At 32.0% G+C, this 15,284-nt stretch overlaps 1 protein-coding gene across 1 annotated transcript; it reads right to left on the bottom strand.

The window, feature by feature from the left end:
• Window positions 1-998: 998 nt before the first annotated feature.
• On the bottom strand, window positions 999-13,635 carry LOC139491533 (fibrinogen-like protein 1). Its single transcript, XM_071279275.1, has 5 exons — window positions 12,693-13,635; window positions 9,243-9,391; window positions 7,090-7,186; window positions 2,574-2,738; window positions 999-1,250 (listed from the first exon to the last, which is right to left on the bottom strand). Exons 1-5 carry the CDS (start codon window positions 13,357-13,359, stop codon window positions 1,033-1,035), a joined length of 1,296 nt encoding a protein of 431 aa, XP_071135376.1. The 5' UTR covers window positions 13,360-13,635; the 3' UTR covers window positions 999-1,032.
• Window positions 13,636-15,284: the final 1,649 nt, after the last annotated feature.

The raw sequence follows: 15,284 nt of genomic DNA, 5'->3' as shown, positions 1-15,284 counted from the left end.
ACAACATTTTACGATTTTGGTTAGGGGTATATGGTATATGACAATGCATACCCAACGTACTGAAACGTGACCTTGGTGATTTAAAAGACAAATGTCGTTTTCTATAAGTTGCTTTTATAAAAAAAAAATCCTAGTAACTTTTTAAATGGATCTTCGTCGCTTTTAAGACAATGATATCCTCTGCTCAGTTTTCCTAAATCCTATTCAGGTGAAGTTATTGCCATGTCTCATAATTGTTTAAACGGTATAAAGTAAAGTCTTTGAAATAGGGAGTGCAAATCAATGTCTTGTCAAACAACAACGCCGATGAAAAGCCGTAGATTAAGGGTTCCTGGTTATGCGCATCCATATAACATAATCTGACAGTGGGTGTAAGAGAACAACTTAAGAACAAACTGTAAAAAATCTAACTAAAATGTGTTCATTGATCAGACACGTACTAAACACCGAAACAAGAACTAAAAAGGCAAACGACACAAAGAATAAATCTAAGACACCCTTAATCATTGAAAGCTAGTCCAAACAACATGAAAAAGCCATGAAAAAAAAACTAAACACGGAGAAACATAATAAACAAAATAGAAAACACAACATAGAAAACTTATCACTGATCATCAGGAACCCCATGTAAACTTTGGGTTGACCACATGTGAATTGGATTGGAAAGCAGAGTATTTCCATCAATGTCAACCGTCATGTTGCCTATTTAAAAGTATAAACCCAGTACTATATTTAAAAAGATTAATACGGTAGGTTAATATTCGAATTTTCTATTGATAATATGGTGCTAACAACAAACAGGTACTTTGTAATAAAGAGGCCGAATACACCAAGGCTTTATTAAAAAATCAGTCGAGAAAATTGGCAACGTCATTGCAAAAATGAAAAACAACCAATAGATAAAAACCTAAAGATATACATTTAAAATGTCTTGCGTATGTTGTATTAATCAATCTTTCTATTTAATCTTTCGGAGAAAAAAAATATCAAAACTCGCATTTAGTGTTCATTGATTTTGTTACATAATTTCTCCTAATTGATTTTTCTGATCTTCATTACAGCTTTGATGAACTTTGTATCATTCCATCTCATTTTTGATTTTTTTAAGTCAACATTAAGGTAAACATAACTGCAGCTGCCGTGCCACCAGGGTCCATGGGTATAAGAAGAAGCACAATTTCCACTATTTGAATCATTGTCTCTGTCCTTTGTGGTGAATGATAGACCACTGTTGTAGTTCATGACATCTCCTAAAATTTAATATATGACTATTACATGTACTAATTAACGAATTATTTAATAATTTTAATCACACATGTTCGTGAAATAATGGTATGGTTGTGTTTGCAAATCTGATTATTAGGTCATAGGCTTTGCTCGTGAGTATTGACGATGTTTTCTGAAAGTCATCTGTCAGTTTAATGCTAACTAGTTGTTTAATGTCTATGAGGGTAGTTTATGAAAGATTTATTTTCGTGCAATATGTTTGCTGCTACCAACTAAAGACTTATTAACACAAATATATTGAAAATGAAATGAAACATTTACATAGTTGTGAGACCAATAGCAAAAAACAAAACACGCAATAAATACACATAAACATACAGAAAATGAGCCTTTAAATGGACTTTAAAACCCAAATAAATGGGACAATTTTTATATCGATTTCTTTTCTTGCTTCAAAATTCAGGAAACTTAATAAATTCTGCAAATCTTTAAAACCCTTTTACCGATTGTAATATTTCGACTAAGTGTGAATTCGAATGGCGGGTAATGCACCCATAACAGGAGAATCTAATCAAATCGACACAACCGGTCGTGTTACTTGTTAAGTGCATGTGATTCCCTCAGTTTTTATTTGATACTTTGATATGTCTGTTGTTCATTGATTTCAATATCGGTGAACTTTTATTGCCTTAATTCAGGCAAATATTCTGATTGATGTTTAACTTTGCTCCCTGATTTTTTCTTCTTCTCTCATATCAGATATGAAAACAAGCAACAACAAACAAATCCTGGTAAAATAATTTGGAGGATCCGGCATCTTTAAAATCCATTCGTTGCATAGACACAGCAAATTGACTAATCATATTCGGAAAATTTTCCAGTTTCCCCGACAATAATTTTGATAGCCCATAGTGAACTACAATATATACCAAACTTTTGTTAGCAATGTTTTGTAGTTGGATGCTAAAAGATCACAGAGCAAACCATCAAATGACCTTGTGCAATGTGATATGGGAATCGAAAGATGTTAGATCCATGAACGTGCATAAAATTAGCTTATTCATAAACATAAAGAGAGAGCCGTGGTGTAGTGGGTACTACTAACTAGCGGACTACTAACACAAAGTTCCTGACTCGATTCCCGTTGCGGGATAAAAATGCCAGTGACTGAATTTTCGGCTTTCCCTTGACACCATTTGCGAATTCGAAAAAGAGCAGGCTTATGACCCTACAAGGCAGCACTCGCGAGGTGAAAAGGGAATAATATAAGTTGCAATAACTTCTTTCCCAATCCACTATTAATATAATTGTGTTTACTAAACTAACATGAGTCTGTATCTACATACTTGCAGTTCCTGTGTAATCACCAATAGTTAACTTGAACTTTGAATTTTCATCACCAACAACAAACGTCTTATAAACTGCATACGTCTTTTTGATATTGGTATCTACCAAGTCAACTCTTAGTTCGTATTTACCACTGGATGTCAGGATGTTAAGATATTTGTTACCTATTTCGTAAAATTCTTGAAGTTAAGATTTTGGTATTTACATATATTTACATGATTCTTACTAAAAAAAAAGGAAAACAGCACTTTATATAATTTCATGTGTCCGAAGTGCTTATCGCGATTTACCTTCATCAGGAACGCTCAAAGCTTAAGGGCATACGATACAGTTACAGGGGAGGTAATGACGTTGCTAACGTAAAATGTTATTTTCGCGACGTCAAACTATGACATATCGGGAAAAGATGCATTTTTCGACTGATTTTTATCATTCAAACTGATTTAATTTGAAAACGAGTGCATGGACCCCTATTTTTTAAAACGGCAATTTGTTTCATTTTGCAAGGAGATGATGTGACCCAAATTTTATAAAACTGTAAATAGCGCAATTTTTTTAATTTTGATAAACATGCAGCAAAAAATGACGTTTTTTCCTCTATTCATGAACATTTGATAAATATGAGTTGTTTCTGAATAAAAATCTCATATTTTTTAATGATACTTATAAAATACAGAAATTACCGATTATTTAACAAAAAACAATTTGTGTTTATCTTTTAAAACAAAAAAGTTATGTCTTTCTTTCGAAAAAGAAAATACTGACACAAATCTGAATTTTGAGCAAATATACAAAATTTCTACCTCATTTTACTCAAAAAGTAGCACATGAAGGAATATTTTTTATTACATATTTGATTTAATCAGGTAAAAAATAGCCTATATGCAAATTTTCATCAACATGTAAATACAGGTTCAAAACTGTATTGTATGCCCTTAACATTTGAAATCCTGGAATGAATAAGTACCGAAACTGTTGAAGAGCTATATGACAAAAATACCTAAAATAAATAACCAAATTCATCTTAAATCAACTTTACCTGAGGGAGTTGAAACCTTAGTTTCTTAAAAATTTATAAATTAACGGAATTTACTAACTGGATTGTTTTAGTCCATGCATCAACTGCTTTTTAAAAGGGCATAAAAGAGTTGTGCACAATGTATGTACAATTTATTATTTTCAACAAAAGAACGTAATCTCTTAAAGTAGTACATAGCTTCCTTTTTTATATATTTTTCTTTTGTAGCTGACTTTATAGTATACAATTTTCTCATTGTTGAAAGCCAGATGACATATAGCTGTCTTCATAACCTTCCTGAACTCAGTTTATGTCCAAATGGCAATCATGTCATATATGTTTATGTTCATGTTGATTTATATGATGTAATATAATTTTGTTTTTGGCCTCGAATACGTTTGTGTCTGACTGAGTATGTCGAAGTGAAATTTTGATTAATCTTATACAATATTTCAAATAGAGATGCCAACGAATACTCGAGTTTCGCTCTGTAGTACTGACTGACGAATACAAACCTATTACTCAATTATTCGGCTTCAAGTTAGGACAATGTACTCTCCTTTTCATTAATTGATTTCCCGAAGAACATCAGAGAATTCAAAAGAAATCACTGAACTATCATCATTAAAACCTTTCATATGTTTTCGGAAAAAAAGTTTCCGACAATACTTTACGAAACATGTAGTATCATGTTAGAGCGAAATAGTATCTGATAAACAAAGTAACGTTCAAATGGACTATCTGTTATCATATCGGTCACTTCTTATCATATAACACCTTTGTAAATATATTTGCTTGATGATTATTAAATGTGACTGTTGAATATTCGATGAGTAAATAGTAAACATTTTAACATCCCTAGTTATAAAGGTTTAATTGATATCGTGGTTTTTCTGTTAAACTATTTTCCTTTTACAAATTGTATCACGTAAAATAGATTTGACATAGAACAGTACTCGATTATTCCAAATGTTATTCAATGGGCATATTGTGTGTATGTCAGATCATTTAGTTTACATAGATTTTTTTAACGATTTATTCAGACCCTCGGAGATACCTACAGATACATTTTAATCGAATGTTCATCTAAATTTTCTAGTTTCGCAATAGTTGATTTGGGTATGACATATATATATGTTCACCTTGAACTCACTACAAAGGAAACAAATGCAACTTGCAGTGTTGTGAAACCACATACAAAGAAATTACACGAGTGTAATAAAACCAATACCCAGTCAAATGGAATTCGTACTGATTCGTTTAAACATTATCCCCGTTTACATGGGCAACCGAAAACGAAATCAGCGACTTCGATTGTCAGATTTGCGGAAGCCGAAAATTTCATTTCGGAAGCAACACCACCAAAAGTGAATGCCGACAAAGAAAAGTACATCCGAAAACATTCAATTCACAAGGAAAGCTTCAATTCGCCTTTGGATACACAAGGACAAGAGGAAAGTAGAATAGACAATTCCGACTTAAGTCACCGAGAAAAGGAACATGGCACCGACTGGTCTACTGTATGAAGAAATATTCATTGGTAAATAATAAAATATAAGGTAAGCATAGTTTATACAAATTTGATTTAAGCATAGTTTATACAAATTCGATTTAAGCATAGTTTATACAAATTCGATTTAAGCACAGTTTATACAAATTCGATTGAAGCATAAAAAAGGATTTAAACTAAGGTACGAGATTGCCCTATTTGCACGATTAAAACAAACCAAAATTTATAAAAGGCGTTATTTTTAAAGAAACTAAAAGTCCTGCTTTATATTTCATTTTTAAGAGAAACAAAACAATAGCCAATGACAATTAGTATGGCAATACATCCATAGTCTATTCAATGCAGTACAAGTAATTAAAGTATTTCAGCAATTGACAACCAACTAGAGTTAAGCAGAACTGTTCATATCGAATACATCATCTAAATATATGTTATTTGGTCACGTAAGTCTATCGGGATCTTTTGTGGAAAGACACAAAATGCCAAAAAAAACCACCCGAATTTATATGTATCAAACATTTCTCTATATCAGTAGACAAGATAAAAACAGATAGATTGAAAAAAATTCAAGTTCAAAATAAAATTCTCTGACAAGAATGTCCACTAGAAATTATACTTAAATTCATGAGTGCAATAATTTCACCACTTATAATAATATTAATGTAAATTGTAACTTTATATTGTCATATATGTATATGCACTATGCCCCTTGAGGGTACGTCTTATGAAAATAAAAGATACTCTATTCTATTCTATTCTGAATATGTTTTAGATTAAATGATACGAGTACAAGTATTAAATGTTTATTTGTGAATGGACAATTCAGCGTAACATAATACATCTTGACGCTTTTCAAATAGATGTAGAAATAGACTAATGGATTTCCATAACCTTTATTCGTTAACACATGAGTTTGGTGAACATTTGTGTGAAAAAAGTTTCACCTTCTCTTCTAAATTATTGTGACGATAATTGATATGTTTAATCCGCCATTTTCAGCTGTCAGGAATATGATATTTGTTTTCCATTCGTTTAATTTGTTTGAGCCTTTCAAACTGCCATTTGATAAAGAACTGTCTTGTTGAGTTTTCTTGGAGTTCTGTATTTATGTTAATTTACTTTTTGTCATAAATCAATTTTAAAACATTCATGTTTTGAAAAAAGTAAAATCACAAAATAACTTAACTCCGAGGAAAATTCAAAAAGGAAAGTCCCTTATCAAATGGCAAAATCAAAAGCTCAAACACATCAAACGAATGGAAAACTTTTAATTATCTGTTAGATTCTTTTTACGTGTCTTGAAATAATTCCATTACTACAGTGAAGGCAGTTTCAAAATTATTTGAATTCCATGTATGTTTGTATATGCCGTTTTGTTACTACGTGGGGTTACGTATAAAATAATTTTCTCTTGAAAAGGATTTAGTTCTGTGAATGTTTGTACATTTAGCAATGAAATGTTCAAATGTAAGACAAATATAAGGTCCGAGATAATGGTAATTTCCAGTTTTGTAGTCTAAGCAGAATATTTATCACAATGAACGAATGATATCAAATGTTTCTCGATTCTTTCCGATTAAAAACAAAATAATGAGTTGCTTAATTTCGATGATTTCTTCACATGCAACGTTTATTTTGGCAATAAGTTTTTACAATTGATTTATGAAAAACAGTCCTTCACATCGTACCATTATACAAACAAGATCGGAAATTACAATAAATGACACAAGGCATGGGGTTGTTAACAATATGAAACTGCAAAGAATTTCGAAACATTGACATAGTAGGGAAATGAGCATGATTGAAAATAATTCTCCTTATTTAATAAAACTGGAGTATAATCTTTACAGAAATTTTACTGTAATTTTTTTTATTTGATATCAATTTTAATTAAAAGACGTCATTTGATCTGACAGGTAATATTCACATGACGTCTACATATAGAAAATAAATGTGTATGATATATACCACTGAAACGATTACTTACCAAGCCAGTATTCGTTTTCCACATCACCAAACCCTTCCTTATATTCATTCCAGGTTCTATCAAAGTTTGTAGTCCCATCAATTCTTCTTTGAATTACCTACACACATATAGTATATATATGTTTCATATTTAACTCAGATGTTTAGAATTATGTACTACATAAAACAAGAATCAAATATTGCTTATGATTCCTTATTTGATTCAATTGGATTATATCAGCTTTTGGTCGTTTGTATTAAGTTCAAATATTTTGATACCCCAAGGGTGACTGGGGTATAGAAATATGGTCACTTGGTCTTCTCCCGACCGGCAGTAAAACGCTTCCTGAAGTGGGGCGTCCGTTTGGCTGTGCGGGATGTATCAAGTTCGCAGTCACGTCCGTCAGAAAGGGACGTTAAATCCGATACCTCGTGTAAAGAGAGTGCCACGCTCTTTGCACGTTAAGAACCCTTGCAACAACTCTTTGAGGGGTCCGTAGGTGGCCTGTTGCAAGGCCAAATTTCTGTCCCTATCCAATATACCCTCATTTTCCAGTGGCAGTCTAAATTTCCCCGACCATCATCCCAGATGGCCTCTATTGAATCAACCTACCTATTGTATTTATTGTGAAATTGTTCTCGTCCTGAATATGCATGAAACATTTGCCACTGGACGTTAAGCAACCAACAATCAATCAATCAATCAAATATTTTGACCTGTACCAATCGAAGAAAAATTGTTAGTCAAAATGTGAATTTCTTGCATTAAGATTTTTTCGTTTAATGTTATAAATCATAATATGTTCTGCATGACCACCTTTAGTAACACTAGCCCGATCAGAAAACCAGGGATGCTTGCAGGTGGTCATGCAGAACATATTATGGTAGTTATAACATGGAACAGATTTGGACAGTTAGGTCCCTTTTTGATCAAATAGATGATATTGTTACAATGTCTTTATACAGTTGGCTTTTGAATGTTTAAGTTTTAGCGTTCCTAATAGTGCTTTGGATGCCCGAAATATATATAAGGGTGTTGTTTTTATCTAACCCAGAACTGATCATGAAAGTTGTACGGTAGAACAAATCACAGTTAAACTGTTTTTAACAGTTTGTTGACAGCTCATTCTTATATATCCGAAAAAAGATCAAAACCTAACCAAACTGTTAATATTATCATGGCAAGTGTTAATATTATTTATTATCATCAACTATTAATCAAATTACAATTGAATTTGCAATGGATTAACTTACAAGCATAATATTCACGACTTCTAAATAAATGTTTTGGCTTATCAATAAGATATAGCATATATAAGATCAACAACTACAACAATAACATGCATTCACAATCACACGTTTTAAAATTACAGTGCTATTGGTACCGTTATTGTAATGAATTGTAAATAAATGGGGGAGAAATTCATATAAACTTGCAACAATTACAATTAATAGTGCGATGTTTACATACATGACTTTAAAGATATGACATGGTATAATATATACGCGGTCTCAAGTTAAATTATGTGTTTGTATGGCTTTTGGCTCAATACCATTTTAAAAATAGCCTGAAAGACTTATGAATAATTCAAGATTGTCGGATACAGTTTTTTCATCCAAAGTTACAATGTATGTTACTTGGGTCACTTTCTGCAACCATAAAGTCATAATAGGAACGTCCCAAATACATGTGATATAAGCTAATACTCATACATGACTAGTTCATGTAGTTATCTCTGGAAAAGTCATAATAAGTTTAACACGAGATTAGATCTGATTAATCTGATCTGAAAAAAGTCAATATATAAAAGAAGACGTGGTATGATTGCCAATGATACAACTTTCCACCAAAGTTCAAATGACATAGATTTTAGAAAATATAGGCAACTGCATGATCTTCAACAATGGTACATGTTACAACAAATACCTTATAGTCAGCTATAAAATGACCTCCGAAAAATATGCAAAAATTGGGAAAACTATAATGTCCTAATTTATAACAAAATTACTTCTTAAATTTAAGCTTTTTTCAATGTCTTTGTCGTTATTCTATGCTGTTGAGACATTCTTTTGCAAAAAAAAAGTTTCATAAATTTGCATGTACATAAACTTGACTTCTTCAAATGGGACATTACATATCTGAATTATCTATACAGAAATAACAATAAAACATACGGTCCATCCTCTGCCATCAGTGGTCATATCACAGTAAGTCATGGTTCCCTTGACCTTATCCGGGTATATGGTATAAACTCCACTTCTCGATTTTAATTGATTCTCTCTGACATAGCTACAGTCTTTGTGATGGTGGGGAGTTAATGTATCTGGAAAAAAAAATTAATCAGTGTCTTATTTTAGCATTGGTTGTATATATTGTTGTCTCTGAAATATGGAGAACATAAAAATGTATCATTTACTAATGAATAAGCTTCCTGCTAGATCTGTTTGGGTGGTATATTTGATATACTATCATAACCAAAGTATATAAATATTTAAATAGTTTATACTAACAGGGATTCTATTTACAAACGGAACCTATAAAAAGTATAAGAATTAATTTATTAACCTCAACGAGATTTACGAAATAAAATGTAATTCATCATTTACAAATTTCGAATATAAGTTTTTCATCTAGCATATTTTTTTTAATGTAACTGTATCAAACCAATAACATGAATTAGAGCAATTATATTAAGTAACATGGTTCTCTATCTAGGAAGTCGTTCAATTTACAGTTGACAGATGAATATGGTAGAATATTCACCATTGCAATATGTCCAATATGTGTGATTGCCTTTTGAACTCTTTTGCCTATGGATTTCTATAGACTAAGAAAGAAATTCATCAAATGCACACGGAAGTTACTGTCATGTTCATTCTAGTTAGTCATTAAAATTTCTAACACAGTAGTTGCAATAACATAAAGGTTTTAAATTTTGCTGAAAAAATAAGGTTTGCAAGTCTGGTAAATACGAGCAAATTCTTAACAATTCATAATAGCAAGTGCATACACATGTAGTTGTTTACTTCTATGTCAGTTAGCCGATCTCTGGTTGAGAATTGTCTCATTGAGACATATTTTTATCTTTATATGTATACGCATCAACATCTTATTCATTATTCAAAACTTGAGGCTCTAAAGAGCCTGTGTCGCTCACCTTGGTCTTGTGCATATTAAACAATGGACACGGATAAATTCATGACATAATTGTGTTTTGGTGATAGTGATGTGTTTGTAGATCTTACTTTACTGAACATTCTTGTTGCTACAATTATCTCTATCTCTAATGAACTTGGCCCAGTAATTACAGTGGACAATATTTTCTAAAAATTAACTATAAAGGGCAATAACTCCTTATGGGGTCATTTGTCTATTTTGGTCATGGAAACTTATTTGTAGATCTTATTTTGCTGAACGTTATTGCTGTATACAGTTTATCTCTATCTATAATAATATTCAAAATAATAACAAAAAACGGCAAAATTTCCTTAAAATTACCAATTCAGGACAGTAACCTAACAACGGGTTGTCCGATCCATGTGAAAACATCAGGGCAGATAGATCTTGACCTGATAAACAATTAAACCCTGTCAGATTTTCTCTTAATGCTTCGGTTTTTGAGTTATAAGCCAAAAACTGCATTTTACCCCTATGTTCTATTATTAGCCGTGGCAGCCATTTTGATTGATTGGCCAGGTCACGCCACACATTTTTTAAACAAGTTACCCAAATGATGATTGTGGTCAAGTTTGGTTTAATTTGACCCAGTAGTTTCAGAGAAGAAGATTTTTGTAAAACATTACTAAGATTTACGAAAAAATGGTTAAAAATTGACTATAAAGGGTAATAACTCCTTCAGGGGTCAACTGACCATTTTGGTCATGCCGACTTATTTGTAAATCCTACTTTGCTGAACATTATTGCTGTTTACAGTTTATCGCTATCTATAATAATATTCAAGATAATAACCAAAAACAGCAAAATTTCCTTAAAATTACCAATTCAGGGGCAGCAACCCAACAACAGGTTGTCCGATTCATCTGAAAAGATAGATCTTGACCTGATAAACACTTTTACCGCTGTCAGATTTGCTCTAAATGCTTTGGTTTTTGAGTTATAAGCCAAAAACTGCATTTTACCCCTATGTTCTATTTTTAGCCATGGCGGCCATCTTGGTTGGTTGGCCGGGCCACGCCACACATTTTTTAAACTAGATACCCCAATGATGATTGTGGCCAAGTTTGGTTTAATTTGGCCCAGTAGTTTTAGAGGAGAAGATTTTTGTAAAAGATTACTAAGATTTACGAAAAATGGTTAAAAATTGACTATAAAGGGCAATAACTCCTAAAAGGGTCAACTGACCATTTTGGTCATGTTGACTTATTTGCAAATCTTACTTTGCTGAACATTATTGCTATTTACAGTTTATCTCTATCTATAATAATATTCAAGATAATAACCAAAAACAGCAAAATTTCCTTTAAATTACCAATTCAGGGGCAGCAACCTAACAACGAGTTGTCCGATTCATCTGAAAATTTCAAGGCAGATAGATCTTGACCTGATAAACAATTCTACCCCCATGTCAGATTTGCTCTAAATGCTTTGGTTTTTGAGTTATAAGCCAAAAACTGCATTTTACCCCTATGTTCTATTTTTAGCCATGGCGGCCATCTTGGTTGGTTGGCCGGGTCACGCCACACATTTTTTAAACTAGATACCCCAATGATGATTGTGGCCAAGTTTGGTTTAATTTGGCCCAGTAGTTTCAGAGGAGAAGATTTTTGTAAAAGTTAATGACGACGGACGACGGACGCCGGACGCCAAGTGATGGGAAAAGCTCACTTGGCCCTTCGGGCCAGGTGAGCTAAAAAGGAATTGCCTACATACGAATATCTCTTTTACCAGCAAAATGTTCAAAAGATCTGTCTCTATCGACACGCTTTATATTTTATTGAAAAAACTTTGTCAGCAGACATTTATAGTCTAGTAGGTAGGAGATTTGTGCTTTGATTCGCATCGGCTGTTTCATTGCCAGTAAAGTAATCCAAATGGTTACCGATATGAGGTCGATGCTCCTGTTTGGTAACAACCAGCCTTTCTTTGTTTTCAAAAATTATATTAGAATAATTAGGCTCGCTTTTGCCTGCTCTGTAACTATTACTAATTCATTTGTTCAAATTGTCCCAGCTCTGTCTATGCTTCGAATGTTTGCATTAGACGTTGATCAAACTAAAATCACTGTTCAATGAAAAGATTTTTTTTTAATTTCAGTTCAGATTACTAGTTGACTTATATTACGTATATGCATGCTTTCAAACGTTTACATCGAACTGCGTTTATGATACAGAAAAAGAGTACCGTTTACATTATTATACCTACACTTTCACTTCAAAAGACATTGTCACGTAAAACCTCTGTCAAGTCAGATATACCTGTATTTGCATGTACCAAGTAAGATCTTTTTTGACTGTGAGTCATCCGTTTTCATTTTTTTGTGTTTTTGTTGTTGTATGAGTCGATTAGTGATCGTTTGTATTGTCTAGTGTACTGTAAAATATATTTGCTATTTGCTATTATCCTGTGTATGTTATTTAGATAAATAATATTTCAAATGAACTTACCGTTTAGTGTTTCCATCAAATTGGTTTTCCAAATTTCCAAATCCTTTTTTTGAGTTTGCAATTCATCTTTAATATTTCGTGATAAATCAGCAAATTGAGTTTTCAAATCATTCGCCAGATCAATTATTTGTTGGTTGTTGGTGTCATGTGATACTTGAAGCTTGGCAGAATACTCTGATAACATTTCTAATTTTAAGCTTTCCTGTTTTTGTTTAAATCCGCTCAACAAATCTGTCATTTTCTCATTAAAGTTTGCTTCAGATGCATTTAGATCTTTATAAACTTCAGACATTTTTTCTTGTACCTTTCCTTCTTTGGATTGAAGATTTTGAATAATATCTGATATTTTCATGTCATACCCTTCCTTCGTCTCCTTTATTTTAGACGAGTAATCCTCTAACATTGTAGTCTTTAAATTATTTTGTTCACTTTTTACCATGTTTTCAATATCCTTGGAAAATGTTGATTGAATGTCATCTTTTATGTAAGATTTTAATTGTTTATTCATTGCAGAAATATCCAATTCAGCCACGAGTGGGGCCTTAAGTTCGTTTGACACTAGTGGCATTCGTATTTCCTGGCATTCTGAACTGGAATTCAAACAGGGGTTACCAGCAACATTAGCAATCATGAATACAATAATTTGTAATCCAATTATTTTTTCCATACTCTAAATTTTTTAAGTCCGTTATTTCCGATTATATTACAAAAACAAAATACCTGTAGTTTCGGTTATAATACTGCCCTTCTTCAAAATATGAATAACAACGCAATTTATATGGATTAGCGAGTTATGATTATAAACACTATAGTCTTTTCGTATACACAGAATTTGAACGACCACGTCAATTTTCTTATTCCAACTTAAATATTGCTGTGAACAACCTGGAAAAATGATATAGTGCCAGTCTGCGATCGTCATCAGTCATAATAACATACTGCCAAAATGACTAATAAACTCTGGTAAGTTTTCTTTGATACAGAAAAGTGACAATCATAATTTACGTAATATAAGATATTATTCATTCCATTCTCAATTTATGCATCTGTAGATCTTTCATGTATGTTACGTTTGTTTTTTAGCGTATTATTACTATCAACTGCAGTTGAGACCAGTTCTAACCTCTTTCATTTTTGTCTTTTCAGAACTTTCAGAATATTCTCTCATAGAATTGTTCAAAACAGTTGTAGACAAGTTTTAGATAAACTTATTATAAATATCAGGATTAACATTATGTACACCATACGCGCGTTTCGTCTACAAAAAACTCATCAGTAATGCTTGAATCGGAAAAGTTGAGGTTCTAGGTAAGAACTATCCGAAATAATTTCGAAAAACATGTACATTTTTACTTTGGAATAATTGACCGGATATGTTCCAGGGTAGAATTGCCTAAATCTGTTATAATATATCATAAGATATAACCACCATTATCTATTCTAGGGTATAGCAGTCTGTTAATGACGTAAATGTAAAGCAGTTCTCTGATCGTGATTTATAACATAGGCAGTTAACTAGCCTTTCATCTTGTAAGTCATATTTTAAATACATGTACAAGGATTTAATAGTAAAAACATTTAGTCTTGAGTATATTAGTTCTTGTATATCTCTAAGTTTATAATCATTTGAGGATCGAACATATGTTTATTGGTATACCGTTATGCTAATGTACTGTCTCGGGGTAATGTAAGTCGCATATTTCCGTACTTATTATTCAAATCACAGGTAATACTGTTTCCTTAGAAAAACAACTTTACTGGTCTGTGACGTCTTTATGGAATACTTATTGCAGGTGAAGTATTTGGATAACATTTTATTGGTATTGTTTTTGTATCCAACTTAAATTAACATATTAAATCAAATGGTATGATACCTTATGAGGTGTATAGTAGTATCAGTATTTTTTCATTTGCTAATATTTACAAAAAATATCCGAAAAATTATAATAATAAAAATCTGAATATGAAATGAACTGTTCTAATGTGAAAAATAACAACGAGATCATAGAATAGGATAAAAAGAAAAATTAAATAAGATTAAAAAAAAAATTAAATGAGATACTTAAACAAAGTAGTATTAATGTTTTTATTAATATATGGGATTCAAGCTTCCCTTGTGGTCAGACAAAGGCTTGAACACACCTTCGCAAATATTTATAGGTCAACAATAAAATTTGAAAAAAAGAAGATTGCTTTTGGGCTGCATGGAATCCACTTAAACCAATGGCAATTTTAACAACCTAACTGAAGTGGAAGCAGTTCATGCTCCGGTGGTTGCATCCGTTGTTATCACTCACTCTTTTAAATGAGAGTGGGAAAATAAACATAAAAATAAGAAGCTAAGGTATGAATGCCAGTGAGATAACTCTCCATACAAGTCACAATGTATAAAAAGTAAACAATTCTCGGTTAAAGTACGGCTTTTGAACATTTGACATTTGCTCAAATCGAACAGCATGATATAAAGGGCCGCCAAGTTACTAGTGTAAAACAATTCAAACGGGAAAATGATAATCTATTAAAAAAAAAGAAAAAAAAACGAGTAAAAGAGGGACGAAAGATACCAAAGGGACAATCACACTCATAAATCGA

This window comes from Mytilus edulis, chromosome 10 (genome assembly GCF_963676685.1).
Source record: "Mytilus edulis chromosome 10, xbMytEdul2.2, whole genome shotgun sequence".
NCBI lineage: Eukaryota > Metazoa > Mollusca > Bivalvia > Mytilida > Mytilidae > Mytilus > Mytilus edulis.
The sequence above is the reverse complement of the archived record's forward strand: the minus strand, read 5'-3'. Positions and strand labels throughout refer to the sequence as shown.

Excerpts from the sequence above, each read along its gene's own strand:
- LOC139491533 (XM_071279275.1), bottom strand. The coding sequence starts at position 13,359 with ATGGAAAAAATAATTGGATTACAAATTATTGTATTCATGATTGCTAAT. Across the intron at positions 7,187-9,242 it reads CTGATGGCAGAGGATGGACC|GTAATTCAAAGAAGAATTGA; the intron begins GTATGTTTTATT and ends ATATGTGTGTAG. Across the intron at positions 2,739-7,089 it reads GGAAAACGAATACTGGCTTG|GTAACAAATATCTTAACATC; the intron begins GTAAGTAATCGT and ends TTTACGAAATAG.